Source organism: Felis catus, chromosome A1 (assembly GCF_018350175.1).
Source record: "Felis catus isolate Fca126 chromosome A1, F.catus_Fca126_mat1.0, whole genome shotgun sequence".
NCBI classification, from domain to species: domain Eukaryota; kingdom Metazoa; phylum Chordata; class Mammalia; order Carnivora; family Felidae; genus Felis; species Felis catus.
This window is the reverse complement of record NC_058368.1, coordinates 208,244,317-208,260,311: the sequence shown is the minus strand read 5'-3', so window position 1 is coordinate 208,260,311 and position 15,995 is coordinate 208,244,317. Positions and strand designations below refer to the sequence as shown.

At 45.6% G+C, this 15,995-nt stretch overlaps 1 protein-coding gene across 3 annotated transcripts in view; it reads left to right on the top strand.

Moving 5' to 3' along the window:
• The window catches only part of EGFLAM (EGF like, fibronectin type III and laminin G domains), a 179,515-nt gene extending 164,984 nt beyond the window's left edge, over nucleotides 1-14,531 (top strand). For all 3 annotated transcript variants that reach the window (XM_019811656.3, XM_011286450.4, XM_011286454.4), the window contains 4 exons: nucleotides 1,353-1,496; nucleotides 7,943-8,026; nucleotides 12,441-12,544; nucleotides 13,340-14,531. In XM_019811656.3, the coding sequence (XP_019667215.2) occupies nucleotides 1,353-1,496; nucleotides 7,943-8,026; nucleotides 12,441-12,544; nucleotides 13,340-13,494 (487 nt within the window). In that variant the 3' untranslated portion in view covers nucleotides 13,495-14,531. The remainder of the gene's footprint in view (nucleotides 1-1,352; nucleotides 1,497-7,942; nucleotides 8,027-12,440; nucleotides 12,545-13,339) is intronic.
• Nucleotides 14,532-15,995: the final 1,464 nt, after the last annotated feature.

Sequence of the window (15,995 nt, the reverse complement as noted above, 5' to 3'; positions counted from 1 at the left end):
TGGTGCAAAAGTAATGTGCATTCAGGAGAAACTATACTTTGAATTTTGAGTTTTTATCTTCTCCCAGGCTACGATGTGTGATACGATCCTCTCTCATAGTGCAGGGCAGTGGCCGCAGCTCCCATTCAGCCACGCCATCAGGAGGGTGAACCACAAAAGCACTTACAACCATTCTGTTTCCATACAACTATTGTGTTTCTCACTTTCAGTATGGTATTCAGTAAGTTACACGAGACACTCAACACTTTACGTTAAGGTTTGTTTTGGATGATTCTGCTCTCCTGTGGGCTAATGTAAGTGCTCTGAGCACGTTTAAGGTACGCTATGATGTTTGGTAGGTTAGGTGTATTAAATGCATTTTTGACTTAGGGTATTTTCAATTTATGATGGGTTTATCAGGGTATAACCCCATAGTAAGTTGAGAAAGATCTGCACTAACATATATTCTACAGCTCCTGACCAGGTACGTGAGACAGAAGGGTGGCATGAGCGATAGGAAAATAGAAAAAGAGACTTTCCCAGTAGTGCCATATGAGGAGCAATGCTAAATTATGTTTACTTTGATCTCACTTTGATGTAAGGACCTCATGCTCGCTCTTCTCCTTTTATTAGATAAAACCCTGGTCACTTTAGTGAGACTAGATTTCTGAACTGGTCTATTTCCAAGAATTGATAAGAACACATAAGCCTGTGATGATATGCCCAGCCATGGCTGTAGGGGCAGGGAGCTGACCTGCCTGAGCATCCCTCCATTCCTCTCAGCTTCCTCTTCCTCCCCACCCTGCTGCTGCCCCAATAGCTCTCAAGATCATTATCCAATCAAGCCACCTTCCTTGACTGGCACTCCTCTGCCTCCCGTTCTGCCCTAAAGGACAGTCCCTGCCAGAGCAAGCCATCGATGGCCATGATCATAGCCCAGAGGGCTGCTGACTTGAACCCCTTGGCAATTAAGAAACTCACTCTCTGTTGGGGAATAAGGAGCGCTTTTCCAAGGCCCCATGAAGGTGGGACAAGAAAGAGGAAAGACCTAGGTGTGTATAGGGGGTGGTGCATCTTTGATGCTGGCATTGGCCAGACTCTGGCTACTCTGTGACTCATCAAGCACTCCCTCGTGGAGTTTCACCACATGTGGGGAGGGGACACTGCTGCAGAATGAGAAGTCCAGCATTTTAGACCCATACTGTGACTCGTGGCGATGATGCCATTTTTAATTTCCTGGTAGTAAGTATCGGGAAGGCCAGATGACCCTCATTCCTGGCTTCTTGGGGCTGGTGGCCAACACGGGGATTATGCAGAATGGATGTCGATGGACACTGGTTGGTTTGTTGCAATTATTTGTCTTTTTCCCCCAGGGTATCAGGATCAAGAACAAATGCATTCATGAGGTTTAAGACAACTGCCAAAGATGGCCTGTTGTTGTGGAGGGGAGACAGCCCCATGAGGCCCAACAGTGACTTCATTTCCTTGGGCCTTCGAGATGGAGCCCTGGTGTTCAGGTAACCCCCTCACCAGCTGTCTGCAGCATCACCTTGCGACTTTTCTCAGTGCTGATCATGCCAAACAGAGCCATGCCGAAGTAAGCCAGCACACATTTTGCTGGAATTGACCGTTGCCTGAAGCGCCAGGCTTATTTGACGCTCCTGGTGTTCCGATGTTTCATCCAGCTTCTAGAGCAGTAGTCGGCAGATTATAGCCTGAGGACCAAATGTAGCCCCCCACCCAATTTTGTAAATGAAGTTTTGTTGGAATTCTGCCAGACTCGTTCATTTATATATTATCTGCTTTCGTGCTTCACTGGCACACTTGAGTAGTTTCAGTGGGGACTGTATCGCAAAGCCTAAAATATTTATTATCTGGCCCTTCACGGAAAGTTTTTTGACCCCTGTTCTAGTATGTTGCAGCCATATGCTCCCCACTTGGAAATTAGGAAGTCGTAGGGAGAGGACTTTGATAGCGCCAAGCATGGATATGACTCTTCAGCTGAAGCTAGCTCAGACGGATGCAGCCATCGAAGGTCGCGAGACCTGGATGTAAATTATGACTCTGTTCCCTATTAGCTGTGCAGCCTTTGGAAGGAGAATGCCTGCTTTCCAATCTCCCACGGCAAAGAAGAGCAAAGCACAGATTCATACGTCAGTAGGTCGACCCAACATTCGGCTTTCTGTAAATGCTTCTTGGGTGATACTGATAAGGCGGTCCCAGAAGTTCTTACCTCTTTTGAGTGACTTTAGACTATTCTCAAACTTGTCAAATGGATGGTTGTGAAGTGGCAAAAGGGTTTCCTAGACCACTGCTCCCCGCCACACTGGGTGGGAGCTGGGTTTCTCCAAGCAGGCACTGGCTTGTGTGATATGAAAAAGCTTCTGTAGAGATTTTGATGCTACATCCTCACTTGAGCTTAGAAATAACTTGTCCAGGTTCACCTGGGTGGCTCCGTGTGTTGAGTGTTCGACTCTTGATTTCAGCTCAGGTCGTGATCCCGGGGTTGGGGATCAAGCCCCGTGTCAGGCTCTTTGCTAAGCATGGAACCTGCTTAAGATTCTCTCTCTCCCTCTGCCCCTCTCCCCCAAGCGTGGTCTCTGGACCAGCAGCATCCGTGTCACCTGGGAACTTGTTAGAAATGCAGATTCTCAGCCCCGCCCCCGACTTACTGAACCAGAAAAACTCTAGGGGGGTGCCCAGCATTCTGTTTTAACGGTTTCCCCAAGTGACTCTGTGTCTGCTAATGTTTGAAACCCCTGCGTGTCTCTAGATCGTCTGTCTGCTCCACGGGGGTAGGAATTTATCTGGCTTTCCCTTTTTTAATTCCTCCTCTGGTGACTAGCAGAAATTCACTACATGATAGGGCATCAGTTGGAATTAAAACAAAGATGACTGACCTGTGGAGAAGGGGAAGATTTAATTCTGAGGCTTCTGTGGATCATGCACTGGGATTACTGACAGCCAGAGTAGAATAACCGTTAAGTCTTTTTCAGTTTGAACAAAAGGCATCTTGAGAGGAAATGTCACTTGCCCAACATCACGCTTGCCCCCAGACAGCAGAGCACGCTAAGCCATGCAGTCCTGTGATTGCCGGGTTCTAGTGAGAGCGCGTGTGGTTGGAAGCTAGAGGCTGGCCGGTGGGAGCAGTTCTCACCGGCTGGTCCCCCATCCCCCGCTTGGCCCCGAGGTCAAAGGCAGAGCTCTTCACACCCCACTTTCAGGCTGGCTGCCGCGAAGCCATTTTCTTGTGGTTTTCCTGTGGTTAACCTCACCAAGGCCTCAAGTGCTTGATTGTGCCCAGAAAAGGGAACTGAAACAGTAGCTGGGCCGTGGGTGGGAGGCCCCACTTCCCCCTAAACCGCCAGCTAAAACCCATCCACTCAGCCCAGTCATGGGAGCTCGGCCCAGGGCCCTCCCGGCACAGCTCTCCCTCTGGCTCCCACAGCCGGCCACCCCCGCTTCCCACACCCCCAGAGACCCTTCTGACAACTCCACGGCATCCCAGCCATTTTTGTTAGGATACCAGTTCTTCCTCGGGATTCTGAAAACGGGCCCAGTGTTTTTCACTTAAGCCTTGGAGTTCTAGCTGTGTTCTGTGTAAGGGATCGCCCACCTCACCCCCACCAAGGCACACATCTGCGCCCGCCCCTGGGCCTGGGACCACAGCCTTGTTGCCTCTGCTGCTTTTCCTTCCTCTGGGCAGTTCCTTCCCACATCCATTCACCCAGCACCTACTGCGTAGGAAGCTCGGCTGCGGGAGGCTGAGCAGAGAGAGGAATTAGAGTTCAGGCCAGTGGGTTGAAAATGTCAATGTACAGAGTCAGCAGGGAGCTCCTCTCCGAGGTCGACTCCTGGGACCACCCCCAGAGATTCTGCTGGACCAGGTCCTAGTGGGTGCCATCAGGAACCACGCCCTAAGAAACAGCATCTGAAATGATCAAAAGCGTGGGCTTCTGAGTCAGGTTTGCACCATTCCCATGGCCGTGTGACCTCTCGCAGGTCACCTGACCTCTGTGAAAGGAAACAGCTGTGAGCCTTGAAGGAGTTAATTCACAGAATGCAGGGCCTGGCATATCTAGCAGTTAGTGGTAATGGTTATTAAAATTGTGATCTTTGAGCAAATGTTTTCTGTGTTTCTGTGTGCAAGATTAAGTAGAAGAAAGGGAATCCAAGTGTGTGGATACTGGCTCTTTTGTTTCATTACGCTTTATGGTTGGATATGGGGCATAAAACCCAGTGAACAGGTTTGTGACAATCGCTTGATTGACCGTCTTTCCCACTGTTTCCGTGTGACCTTGATAACATTTTCAGGCAAGAGAGAAAAAGGAAGAGATGTGCCATTAGCAAAGTGCCCTGTGCTACAGTTCGAAGGGAACGTGACTAAGCAGGGGTGTCACCACATGGAGGCAGCCGAGTGGTTTCCAAAAGGCCTCACCTGGTGGCTCGTCGAGCCAGCCCCCACCTTGGTGCTCAGCCCCATAGCTTCTCGTGCACAGCAAGTTAAGTAGGTAAATTTGGACTAAAATAAGCAATTCATGCTAACCAGATTAACAAGGCATTGATAGAGAAGCCAGACACACATTCATTTGTTCATTCATTCTATATTTCCACCTTTAAAAAAAAAAAAAAAACACCTGAGGTATAATTTACATAAAGTACACAAATGTTAGGTATACAGCTTGATGAATTTGGTACATTTAAAAAAATTTTTTTTAATGTGTATTTATTTTTGAGAGAGGAGGTGGGGGAGGGGCAGAGAGAGACGGAGACACAGAATCCGAAGCAGGCTCCAAGCTCCGAGCTGTCAGCACAAAGCCCGACGTGGGGCTCAAACCCAAGAACTGCTGGGAGATCATGACCTGAGCTGAAGTCTGACGCTTAAAACCGGGTGAACCACCCAGGTGCCCCTGATTTTGGTAAATTTTTAAACATGTAGATGCCTGTGTAACCACCCCCAGAACAAGATAGAGAACATTTCCCTCACCCAGGGAAGCTCCCTCATGCCCTCTCCCAATACAGGTAACCACTGTTCTTGGTCTCTTATCATTGCAAAAAGCAGATATTCCAGAGTGACAGGGTGTCTGGAGAGGCAAGAGGTTATTTGGAGGGTGAGATAGAGTGGTGGTGGGTACTGGAGAGTCAGGTCGTGGAGATGCCAACCGAGCGGCCCCTCCAACCTCCACCCCACAATGAGGACTGGATTCCTGTCTGCCAGGTTCAGTGTTGACTCCCTTGAGCACTTTCGGGCTCTTTGCATGAACAGGAGCCTTATCAACTGAAAGGTTTCCACTCACTGGATCACAGTCTCGTTCCAGTCTAGCGTCCCTGAGATTTTACCCAAGTCACCCTGATTCAGAAACTTGGTGTTCCTGGCCTTTTTAGTTACATATTGACAGACTGTGGGTTTACTGTCACACATGACTACTCTTCCAGGAGAGGCCTGATGAGTTTAACTCTTGGTGGCAACTTTCTCCTTATTACTGGTTCCTGCAGATGTATTGTCAACCCTGAATATGAGCTGCATTAAAGACCGCATATATTTGGGGTAATGGGGTTATTTGGATCTTACTGTGTGCTGTGCTCTTTGTATATAATATTCCCTGCAGTCCTTCAGGGAAGATATTACTCCCATTTCACAGATGAGGAAACAGGCTTAGAGAGATCAGGCAAATGGCCAACATCCCAGAGCTAGTCATTGGCGACGCTGGGAATCAAGGCCGGCTAGTCCGATCCAAGAGCTGATGCTCTTTCTGTTACCCTTTGCTACCTTTCCTAAAAGCCACACTAGTAATTCAGCTCAGTTGCTGCCAAGCAGCTCTTGGCCCTGCTTCGTATTCGTTCATTTCTTCAAAAAGTATTTGGCCACTAAATAATGAAATCTGACAATTCCACCTGCAGGCTGCTTCATACAAGGGGACACAGGATGTGGGAAAATTCATTAGAAAGCAGTAAACTTCAGGATCAGAGTGACAGCTGTGTCTCCTGGTTCGTCAAGTCGCCCAGGTTCTGTGCCTGGTTCAGTGTCTATGGGCTGTGTGACTCTGCTGATCCGCTGTTATTACAGGAAGGACCGATAGTGCTCTCCCTGGGAAAGCCAAGTGCTTTCTGTTCTTGCTCTCTTCTCAGAGCGAGTGCATGCAGGAGCTCAGTAACTAATCCAGGTTTCCTTTCAACGTTCCTAATTCTTGGCCAGTGAAGTAATGGAGAGATATGTCCTCTTCTAAGATGAAGGTGTCCTGGTGGAACACATTTTCTTCGAAGAGCATGATTACATAGGCTTTATTACATTATCAAGGGGAGGTCTATGCAGTTGGCGCAGTGCCCAGCCTGGAGTAGTCACTCACCAAATATTTGTTGAATCGAATTAAATTAGAATTATTGAATGAACACTGGACTAAGAGGGATATTTCTCTCTCGTAAACAACATGTGCACGTCTTCTGATACCCCGGGGTAGGAGGGTATCTGGAAACTGCACTAGAAAATACAAAGCTACTGGGGCGCCTGGGTGGCACAGTTGGTTAAGCGTCCGACTTCAGCCAGGTCACGATCTCGCGGTCCGTGAGTTCGAGCCCCGCGTCAGGCTCTGGGCTGATGGCTCGGAGCCTGGAGCCTGTTTCCGATTCTGTGTCTCCCTCTCTCTCTGCCCCTCCCCCGTTCATGCTCTGTCTCTCTCTCTGTCGCAAAAATAAATAAACATTGAAAAAAAAATTAAAAAAAAAAAAAGAAAATACAAAGCTACTGAGTAGACCTGATGTCAGAATAAAATGGGGAGGGAGGAGCAGATAAGATACCAAGTTAAGTCCTATATGTTAGTTTGGGGATTTTCAGGTAAGTTCCCCTGATCTCTTTGGGGCTCAGACTACTCCGCAGCGTTCTGTTTTGTTTTGTTTTTCAAAAGGCGAAAACATGTGTATTAGTTTCTGAGAGCTGCCATGACTGTTATCACAAATTGGGTGACGTAAAACAATAGAAATTAATTCTCTCTCCATTCTGGAAGATAGAAGTCCAACACACAGGTGTTGGTAGGGTCGGTTCCTTCTAGAGCCTCTGAGGGAGAATGTTCTATTCCTTTCTCCCACGTAGCAGTGGTTGCTGGCAATTCTTGGTGTTTCTTGGTTTATAGATGCATCATTTCAGTCTCTGCCTCCATATTCGTGTGGCATTTTCCTATGCATGTCTCTGTCTCTTTGTCCAAAAATTCCCTTTTTATAAGGACATATTGGATTTAGAGCTGCCCTATTCCAGTATGACTTCATCATAAACTTAGATTACATCTGCAAAGACCCTATGTCCAAGTAGGGTCACATTCTGAGGTTCTGGGTGAACCTTAGTTTTCAGGAGACATCATTTAACCTAGTAGCACACATAACAAATGATAAAACCCTTCTTGTTCCCGATACTATGGTATGACGCTTCTGTACATGGGGCCCAAACAAACAAACACCTTGAGGACGTTATGCTAAGTGAAATAAGCCATTCACAAAGTGATAACCACTGTATGATTCTACTTATATGACGGACCAAGAATAGTCAAAGTCACAGACACAGAAAGTAGAGTGGTGTTTGCCAGGGTCTGGGGAAAGGGTGGATCGCGTGTTGTAGCTTATGGGGCTCAGAGTTGCAGTTTTGCAAGATAAAAAGAGCTTTGGTCATTGCTTGCACAACAATGTGAACATACTTAACACTGCTAAACTCTACCCTTAAAAACGGTTAAAATGGTAAGTTTTATGTTATGTGTATTTTACTACAACTAAGATTTAAAGAAAACTTTTTTTTTTTTAATCATTCATGGCCTAGCCTAGAAACCTAACGCTTTTTATAACATTGTTTTGTTTCGTGTTAAGAAAACTGCATTCTGAGTCCCAAAGAATGTTCGCGATGAGAATCGTTTGTGCACGCTTGGCTGCCTGTAGTATAGTACTTCATTCTGTCTGTCTTGTTCTTCCCCCACGCTGTCAGCTATAACCTGGGCAGTGGTGTGGCATCCATCATGGTTAATGGCTCCTTCAATGATGGTCGGTGGCACCGAGTCAAGGCTGTTAGGTGAGTACCTACCAAAAGGTGAGACAGAGGTCGATGTGCTATCCCAGTCCCTTTAGCCCCAGTGTCCTGTTCCCCAACCTTGCCTGGCATCCTACTACTTCTGACCTGGGTCTTTCGGGGCATTTTGTTACTGACTTCCACCTTACTTTTCCCAAACACTGGCAGACTAGGGAGGCTGAACTCCCAAATCTTCACTCGACAGTGACCTTCTGGAGAAAGAACTCTTTGATGGCTAAAGTGGAAGGGGGCCTTGCTATCTAGTGAGAGCTAGATATCTCTAGTGGGATAAGATTTCCGGGCATGTGGACTTTAAGAAATGCTTCAACTCTCATTGTGTAGGCAATTGCCTACTTTTCCTTTTACTTTTTTTTTTTTTTTTGACATTACAGAGCCTTAGAATCTGTGTGTAACCTGCCCCAATTACATATTTCCCCTCTCACAGAGGTCACTACCTTGACTTCTGATTAACTTTGGGTGAATGATTCCTTTAAAATGAGTTTTACTACCTGTGTCCATATTCTTAACAGTATATTCTGAGAAACCAAATAGCACCAGGCTTAAACTTAGCTCTATAAAAAAGTGGCACTCTTACTCTTAAATATAGAGAACAAACAGAGGGTTGCTGGAGGGTTGTGGGAAGAGGGATGGGCTAAATGGCTAAGGGGCATTAAGGAATCTACTTCTGAAATCATTGTTGCACTATATGCTGACTAACTTGGATGTAAATGAAAAAATGAGTTAATTAATTTAAAAAAATGCAAAAAAAAAATTCACTCTTGCCATGTTAGATGAAGGTTCTAGGAGATGAACTGAACAGAGTCTTTGTGTCAGGTTCCCTGAGCATTTACCGTAGCCCTCCGTGAGGAGGTTGGTGGGTGAGGTCATGAGTAAGGCTTGGGAAACATGGGGCTACCATGATCAGTTTCCGGCTCAGCTCACATGTAGGCTGTGGTGGGAGTAGCCTCGATGGACCCCAGTGTCCTGCCCATTTTGCCTACCTCTGATGCCTGAAAGGATGTGTAAGGATAAAGAGGCAGAGCCGTGCCAACTGCCCGGGGGGTTCAGAAAGCCCTTGAAAAGAGACAGTGATTTTTATGAAGCCCTAGCTCTGACTGGTTGAAAAAAGGAAATGTCTTTCCCATAGTGAGTATTTATAATGTTGATCTCAAATATATTCTAGGATATAAATTTAAATGCTCGTAGTTCAACTTCAAGATACTACAATGTAGCTTCTAAGTTCTTCATATTTCTCTCTTTACTCATCTGTAAAAGGGCTCACTCAGAATCATCCAAAGGAATATGAAATACCACATTTGATCCCTTTAATTCCCATCCTGGGAACATCAGAGAACACCTGTTGTTAATTTCCTTGAATCGAGAAGGTTGGTGGAATAGTCAGACATTGTGGAATGATTATTAAATCCTCCAAATTGTTGTGGTTTGATTATGCTCATCAAGATACACACTGGTGGGGATTCTAGGCACTTCCTAGACATCTCAGGGAACAGAGGTCAAGTGACATTCCCAAGACTATACAACTCTCTGTGAGAAGAACCAAAATTAGAATCTTAGATCAAAGCTCTTTCCATCCCACCCCATGGAGTGGCAGCCCACCCCAGCTAGGATTTCAGATGTTTTAGAGGGATAAGACAGGGCATGTTCCAACAGAAGGACTTTGAATGTCAAAGCACTGAGCTTGGCACCACAAAAATGATTTAGTAGACCTGACTGTTATTATTGTAATCAGTGATATCTCTGCCTGTGGGTCTTAGATTGAAGTGAGGACTGAACAGAAGGAACTAACCAGAAACTGGAGAGATGGGAGGATTCAAGCAGATGTTATAAATTGTGCCCAGAGGAGCAGATAGGCCTAGAAGGGGTAGTACAACAGATCCAAGCAGGAACTGGGTTAAGGCCATGGGTTTCAACTAGAACTAGAAGGGTTGGATGAATACCTTAATTCTCTGAAGCAGGCTTCAGAGTCAGAAATAGAAGAATTAATGAAGAAGCTCTCCAAGGGGAGCTCTGCTTCCTACATTGTCTTGCTCTGAGTAATCCTGGTCTTGTAGGAATTAATCCTAGCAGAAAAGAGAAAGCAAATCTTCATTTGTTAAGGTTCTTCAAGATGCCACGTGCCTTACATACTTTATCTTGGTCAATATTCACAGCAACTTGGGTTTTGTGATCTTCGTTTTACAGATGAGAACGATGATGGTATTGGTAACAATAGCAGCATCTTCCTCTACTACTCTTTGTACTGCAATTGCATATCAGGTACCATGCTCCGTGCTTTGCACGTATAATCTCTCATCAGTAGCCTCGTAGGATAGGCATAGTTACTCCCATTTCAGACGAGGATGTTGAAGCTTCACACATTCACTTGTTCATTCATCTACTGCAGTGCTATTCCAGACACATGAGACACATCATCGAATAATACCATCACCCTTGCCTTGATGGTCTTGCGTTCTAACAGGAGGCAGTAGACAATAAGTAATGGACCGAATAGCGAAGTATATTACTTATTATATTAGAAGTCGATACCATGTTTTTTCAAATCTAAGATGCCAGTGATTGTAAGAAGTATCTTCATTTCAGAGATATAACAAAGTGAAAAATTCTTAGAACTGATGAAATGAAATAGGAAAAATGGAATTTTTTAGAGTAATGGAGGGGGGAAAATGGCAGCAAGTCAGCCAAAGCGAACTACTGTGGGCATTGCCCATCACGGCATTCAGGTGTGAGATCCAAAAAAAGCATATCCAAAACAGGGAGGCAGTATGTGGTATCGAGGGTGAGGACAGAACAGAATTACCTCTAAAGCTAGTTACTAGAAGAGTTGCTACCAAGATGTGAGTCCCAGGCGACAGATTTATATTAGTGTACCCCCAAAAAGGAGGTAGAGCCAGGAACCTCTGGAAGGTGAAGGAGGGGCTAAAAGCAGGAAGATCGGTTTTAAAAAATGTACTTGAATTTACTTGAAGAGTTAGACCCCAAACTTCTTTTCTACTTCCCATATTTGGCACACTTCCCTTTGCCTAACCATGGGAAAATAATGAAAGGCAGTTCTTTGGAAGAGTGAAATAAGGGTCTGGAATGAGAGGCACTAGGCATAACTAAATACTGGACCGTATACTGGGCTGGGGACGTGTTCAAGCTCATATATTGAATATTAAGGACCCTGTAATTCTTCCTCCAGTGAGATTACAGAGCGCTGGCAGCCATGCCTATACTCCACAGTAAAGGAAGTAGAAAATTTGCGTGTCCCCCAGGAAAATGATTGAGCCAGATCACAGCACAATGAAGCCCATCACACAGTCAACAGAGCCCATCCTGCACACAGAGCTTCCAATCTGCTTTTTAGTGCTTTTTTTCTTCACTTGACTATGAAGTAGCAGTCAGAAATCACTGGGCATTTGAGAAAAGTCTCCAGTGTAAAAGATGGGTATCACAACAAATTAACATAGCAAAGCAATTTGAAGGAAACAGACTTGAATGAAAAAAAAAAAGATAAAACATATTACAATTGTCAGGGAAGAAAGGCTATTAACCCAAGAAACAAGAACAGTTTGCTATAAAAAAGGAACATTAGAAGATCAATAATGAACTCCTTTAAAAAAAAAAAAAGGTGCAACCTGTGTTAGTACACCCCCTCCAAAAGCTGTACAAACAGAGGCAGTTTTTTGAAGGTCATGGGACTGGGTAGTTTTGGAACTCAGCTTAGAAAATGGTTAAAGCCCTTGCCACAGATGAATACCTCCACTCCCCTGTGCCCAGAGTCCCTTCTGGGTGACTCTCTAAATCGTTTAGAAACTTCTAAGCTGTTCTTTGTCCTCCCCTAGAGTAATCCTCCCTCTACAATACCTGCTTCATTGGCTTCCCGTTTTGCTTAGAATAGCATTCAAACACATCATTTGCCATCATGTCACGACCACTTCTCCCCTTACACGTTCTTCTCTGGTTCCCGTCAGCAGAGATGCCCTTCATCATCTGCTTCTAGCTGCTCTACTCCCACTTCCGGAATTCTCTATGCTTAATCTGTACCAGTCCCCTGTTTTTTCTCCCGTTGGCATCGCCACTTCCTGCTTGCATTACCCTCCTCCTTCACCTGACCTACCCAGCCCCCGAAACTCAGAATCTCCTCTGAAGCTTTCCCTGACCCTCTCTCCTCCTGTGTAATTGCACAGCATCCTGGCATTCCTCTACTGCAGAGTTGGAGGCACGATGTGGTCATTTACAATTTGATTTTTTGTTTGCCTCGGTAGACCATATACTCCTGTAGGCCAGGAATTTTTTGTTCATTTTTGCACCTCTATCATTTAGCATGGCGCCTGGCACAGAGTAGGTACTTGAATACAGTTTTATTAAAATGGAGGGTAATTAAATGAAGCTCCGAAAATCACGGTTTCTACAGGGATGGCCAATCTGGAAAGATAACTGTGGATGACTATGGGGCCAGAACAGGCAAATCACCTGGCATGATGAGGCAGCTCAACATCAATGGAGCTCTGTATGTGGGTAAGTGACCTTTGACCAAGTCTAAATTATGCCAGTGTTTTCTCATTAATCTTCCATTTCTCATGGTGGGGCTCCCCAAAGTGGTGTACTTCACTAGATCAGATACTTAGAAATTGGGAAGCCTGCCAGATATTCTCTTCTTCCATTTTCTGAACTTCTGACTCATCGCTGAGGGGCAGGAAGTACTTAGATGCTTTTGTACTTTTGGGCTGAGCCACCAGGAAAACCATGCTTTTCTTGTTTATAGAACAGGAACCTGCTTAATATAGCTCCGAAAGTTCCCTCTGAGGAAGGAGGATCTTTCTTTGGCCCTCTCAGAATTAGAATGAGTGGTGTTTCTGTAAATAGTTTAGAACCTACTACTGCAGATACAGAAACCTGAAAATACATCTCTATCCATGTGATAGTTCCTAAAAGTGCACTCGATTGAAAGCATTCAATATCAGTTTATTGCTTTCTGTTTAAGATGACATCACATTTACATGTTACATTTTGTTGACATTATATAACATTTCAAATTTTATTGGATACTATTTGGCTGTAAGTGGTCAGTTGGGTCAGAAATCACATGCAAGGAGGGTGTAAATAGCAGATTGTGTGTGTCAGATTGATATCAGTCAACCTGTTCCTTCAGCGGTAATCATTAATTGGACAAATGCTGTGCACTGAGCAGTTCAAGGGGCTCATAGCCCTCACTCATCGTGTCAGCCAAGGGACGCCTTGGTCAGTAGACAGGTGTCCTAAAGAGACATCCTCCCCTTTGGCTCACCTCCTCTCCCTCTTGCTTCCTGGCAGGTGGAATGAAGGAAATTGCTCTGCACACTAACAGGCAATACATGCGAGGCCTTGTGGGCTGTATTTCTCATTTCACCCTGTCCACCGATTACCACATTTCCCTCGTGGAAGACGCCGTGGATGGGAAAAACATCAACACTTGTGGAGCCAAGTAACACCAGCTGGCCTTGCCCAAGGGACACAGCCTTCTATCCTGAGAATCCCAGGGGCCCCAAGCCCCTGCCCGATGCCATACGCAGAGGCACGGGGACCAGGTGTGTTTCCTCTCATCAAGGAGAAAGTACGCCCTGATGAGAAACGAGACCCAAGACAGGAGTCCCTGTGTGGCCTTTCCTGCTGACACTCTGTGGGCCAAACCCAGCGGAATACTCTGTGTAAGAAGCATCGAATTTTCTCCATTGAATGTGTAGGGGCTGCCAGAGATCACACATCAATGCAAATTCCAGAGCCTGTCTGCTGTAGCTCAATGACTGTGTTGTGATTCATAGTGCATAAAAAAAGAAAGAAAAAAAAAAATAGAGACCCAAAGGGCCAAAGGGCAGGATTAAAATACTTCCCTCCTTCCCTGACTCATGACACTCTTACTGACAGCAGAATGACCATTTGACCTTGAACCTCGAATTTCTCACCTTGGTCCGAGAATTATTAGGATTAACCCCTTCCACTCCTCAGTGGCTAGTTCAGTGTGCTCTATTCCATGAAAATAAGGATGAGGGGAGACTAGACATGGAATCACAGTTATAATGCTGCCCCCCCCCCAGTTTACCTTTAATGGAAAACCCCTACTTTTTATAATGGAAATCTAAGAAAATGGGCACCATGATTTTGTAGCTGTCTTTTTGTATGTGTATATTTTTATAGCTGCAGATTGTCCGCACGGTATACTTTTGCCAGTTGGCGTGGACAACCCTGAATTCTTTGCACACTTCCAAAAATTTTTCTCCCCAAAGAGACTTGTTTGGGCCCTTTTGGCATCATTTGGAGTGGGATAGGTAGCTTGGGGTGAGCACGTTGGGGAGCTGACCATTCTCTTTTGGTAAACGTTGGCTCAAGGAGATGAATATGAAGCTTCCAGGATAAGCAGATTAAAAGGCACTTACTTGTGTTACTGAGGTTGGTCACTGTCATTTTTGTTTCAGGCGAGGGGGGATGTCTGTAGGGAACTTGAATAAAAGAGATGAGAAGGCTAGAACTCTTTCATTCGGTCTGGTATTCATTGGGGGGCGGTGTTACGGATCCTGACAGAGGCGATGTCCACAAAGGGACACTCACACAATCAGTAAGGAACAGTAGAAATGATCCCTGCAAGTCTTACAGTGCTGTTCTAAGGCTGTTCCGGGCCAGGGGGTGCCCTCAGCATGGTCCGAGTGTCTGGGCAAGAACCAGAGACGCGGGACTGCTTCCTCTGAGCCGTCGGCCATGCCCCGGCGCTGTTCACACTTGTGACCCTGCAGGCAGCTGGCTCACTGGCACATCTCCAGGATGGGACTTTGCTAAGGGAAAGGTGAGATGAACACTGTCCCCAAAGAGAAGGGAAATATGATCCAACTCGCCTAAGAGCCTATAATTAGTCCGTCATGAATCTCCTCTTACGTGTGCACCATTTGTGCAGCAAAGACTTCGAGCTTTGGGCCAAGCCCAGTGTGGGCAGTTTACGAATTCTGAAAAATGGGGCGCCGGGGTGGCTCAGGCGATTGAGCGTCCGACTCTTGATTTGACTCAGGTAGTGATCCCAGGGTTGTGGGATTGAGCCCCAAGTTGGCCTCTGCACTGAGCGTGGAGCCTGTGAGAAGAGATTCTCTCTCTCCTCCTCTCTCCTGCCCCCTCCCCTGCTCTCTCTCTCTTTCTAAAATAAGAAGAAAAAATTATTCTGAAAAAATGAATAAACTAGAGACGTTCACTTTGTGCTTCAGCCTTCTGCTTCCTGCCTTTGGGACCTTTGATGACCAGGACCCTTCCTCCTGGAGGAATAACAGCAATAGAGGTAATAATGACAAGGGTCATAACAGCAACAGTCAAGGCAATTCCTTCTCTCCTATGGAGGTCACCTTGGGAGTACAGTTTGCGGGAAAGCCAAGTGGTAGAAAGTGTGGTCTTGTTTGTTTTGTGCCCTATTTTAGTTAATTGCAAAATCTTCCTGCTAGCGATCAGCTTCGAAAATACAGAATTATCATATTGTTACATTCTTATATCCTTCAGTCTGTATCCTACACGCTTTTTTGAACTCTGGATTTTCATGTCTTTGCACAATATTTTGTGCCATTTTCTCAGCCCAGAATTTTACATTCCTTAAGCCAACATATCGGTATTCTCTGTCCCCTTCAGGGAATCGATCAGAAGATGTCTTGGAAAGTGGCGTTTACCACCTCCCAACCACCTTCACCTCAACACCTTTTCCTTGGAGACTGCTAGGACCAGTGTTTCCCAAGATACTATGGGGCTGCTTTCATAGCACAGATGGCCTCCAGCCAAAACAAAACAAAACAAACAAACAAAAACCATTGTTATTTTAGCAAAATATCCAGCTGAGCTGAAGCCACAAGAGATGTGTTGTAGATGATCTGTTCCCTGCAGGTGTTCTCCAGAGAAAAATGCGATGACTCAGGGGTGAGATCCTGGGAGCCAGTGTGGAAGCTGATAAGAATTGTGAGCTCCC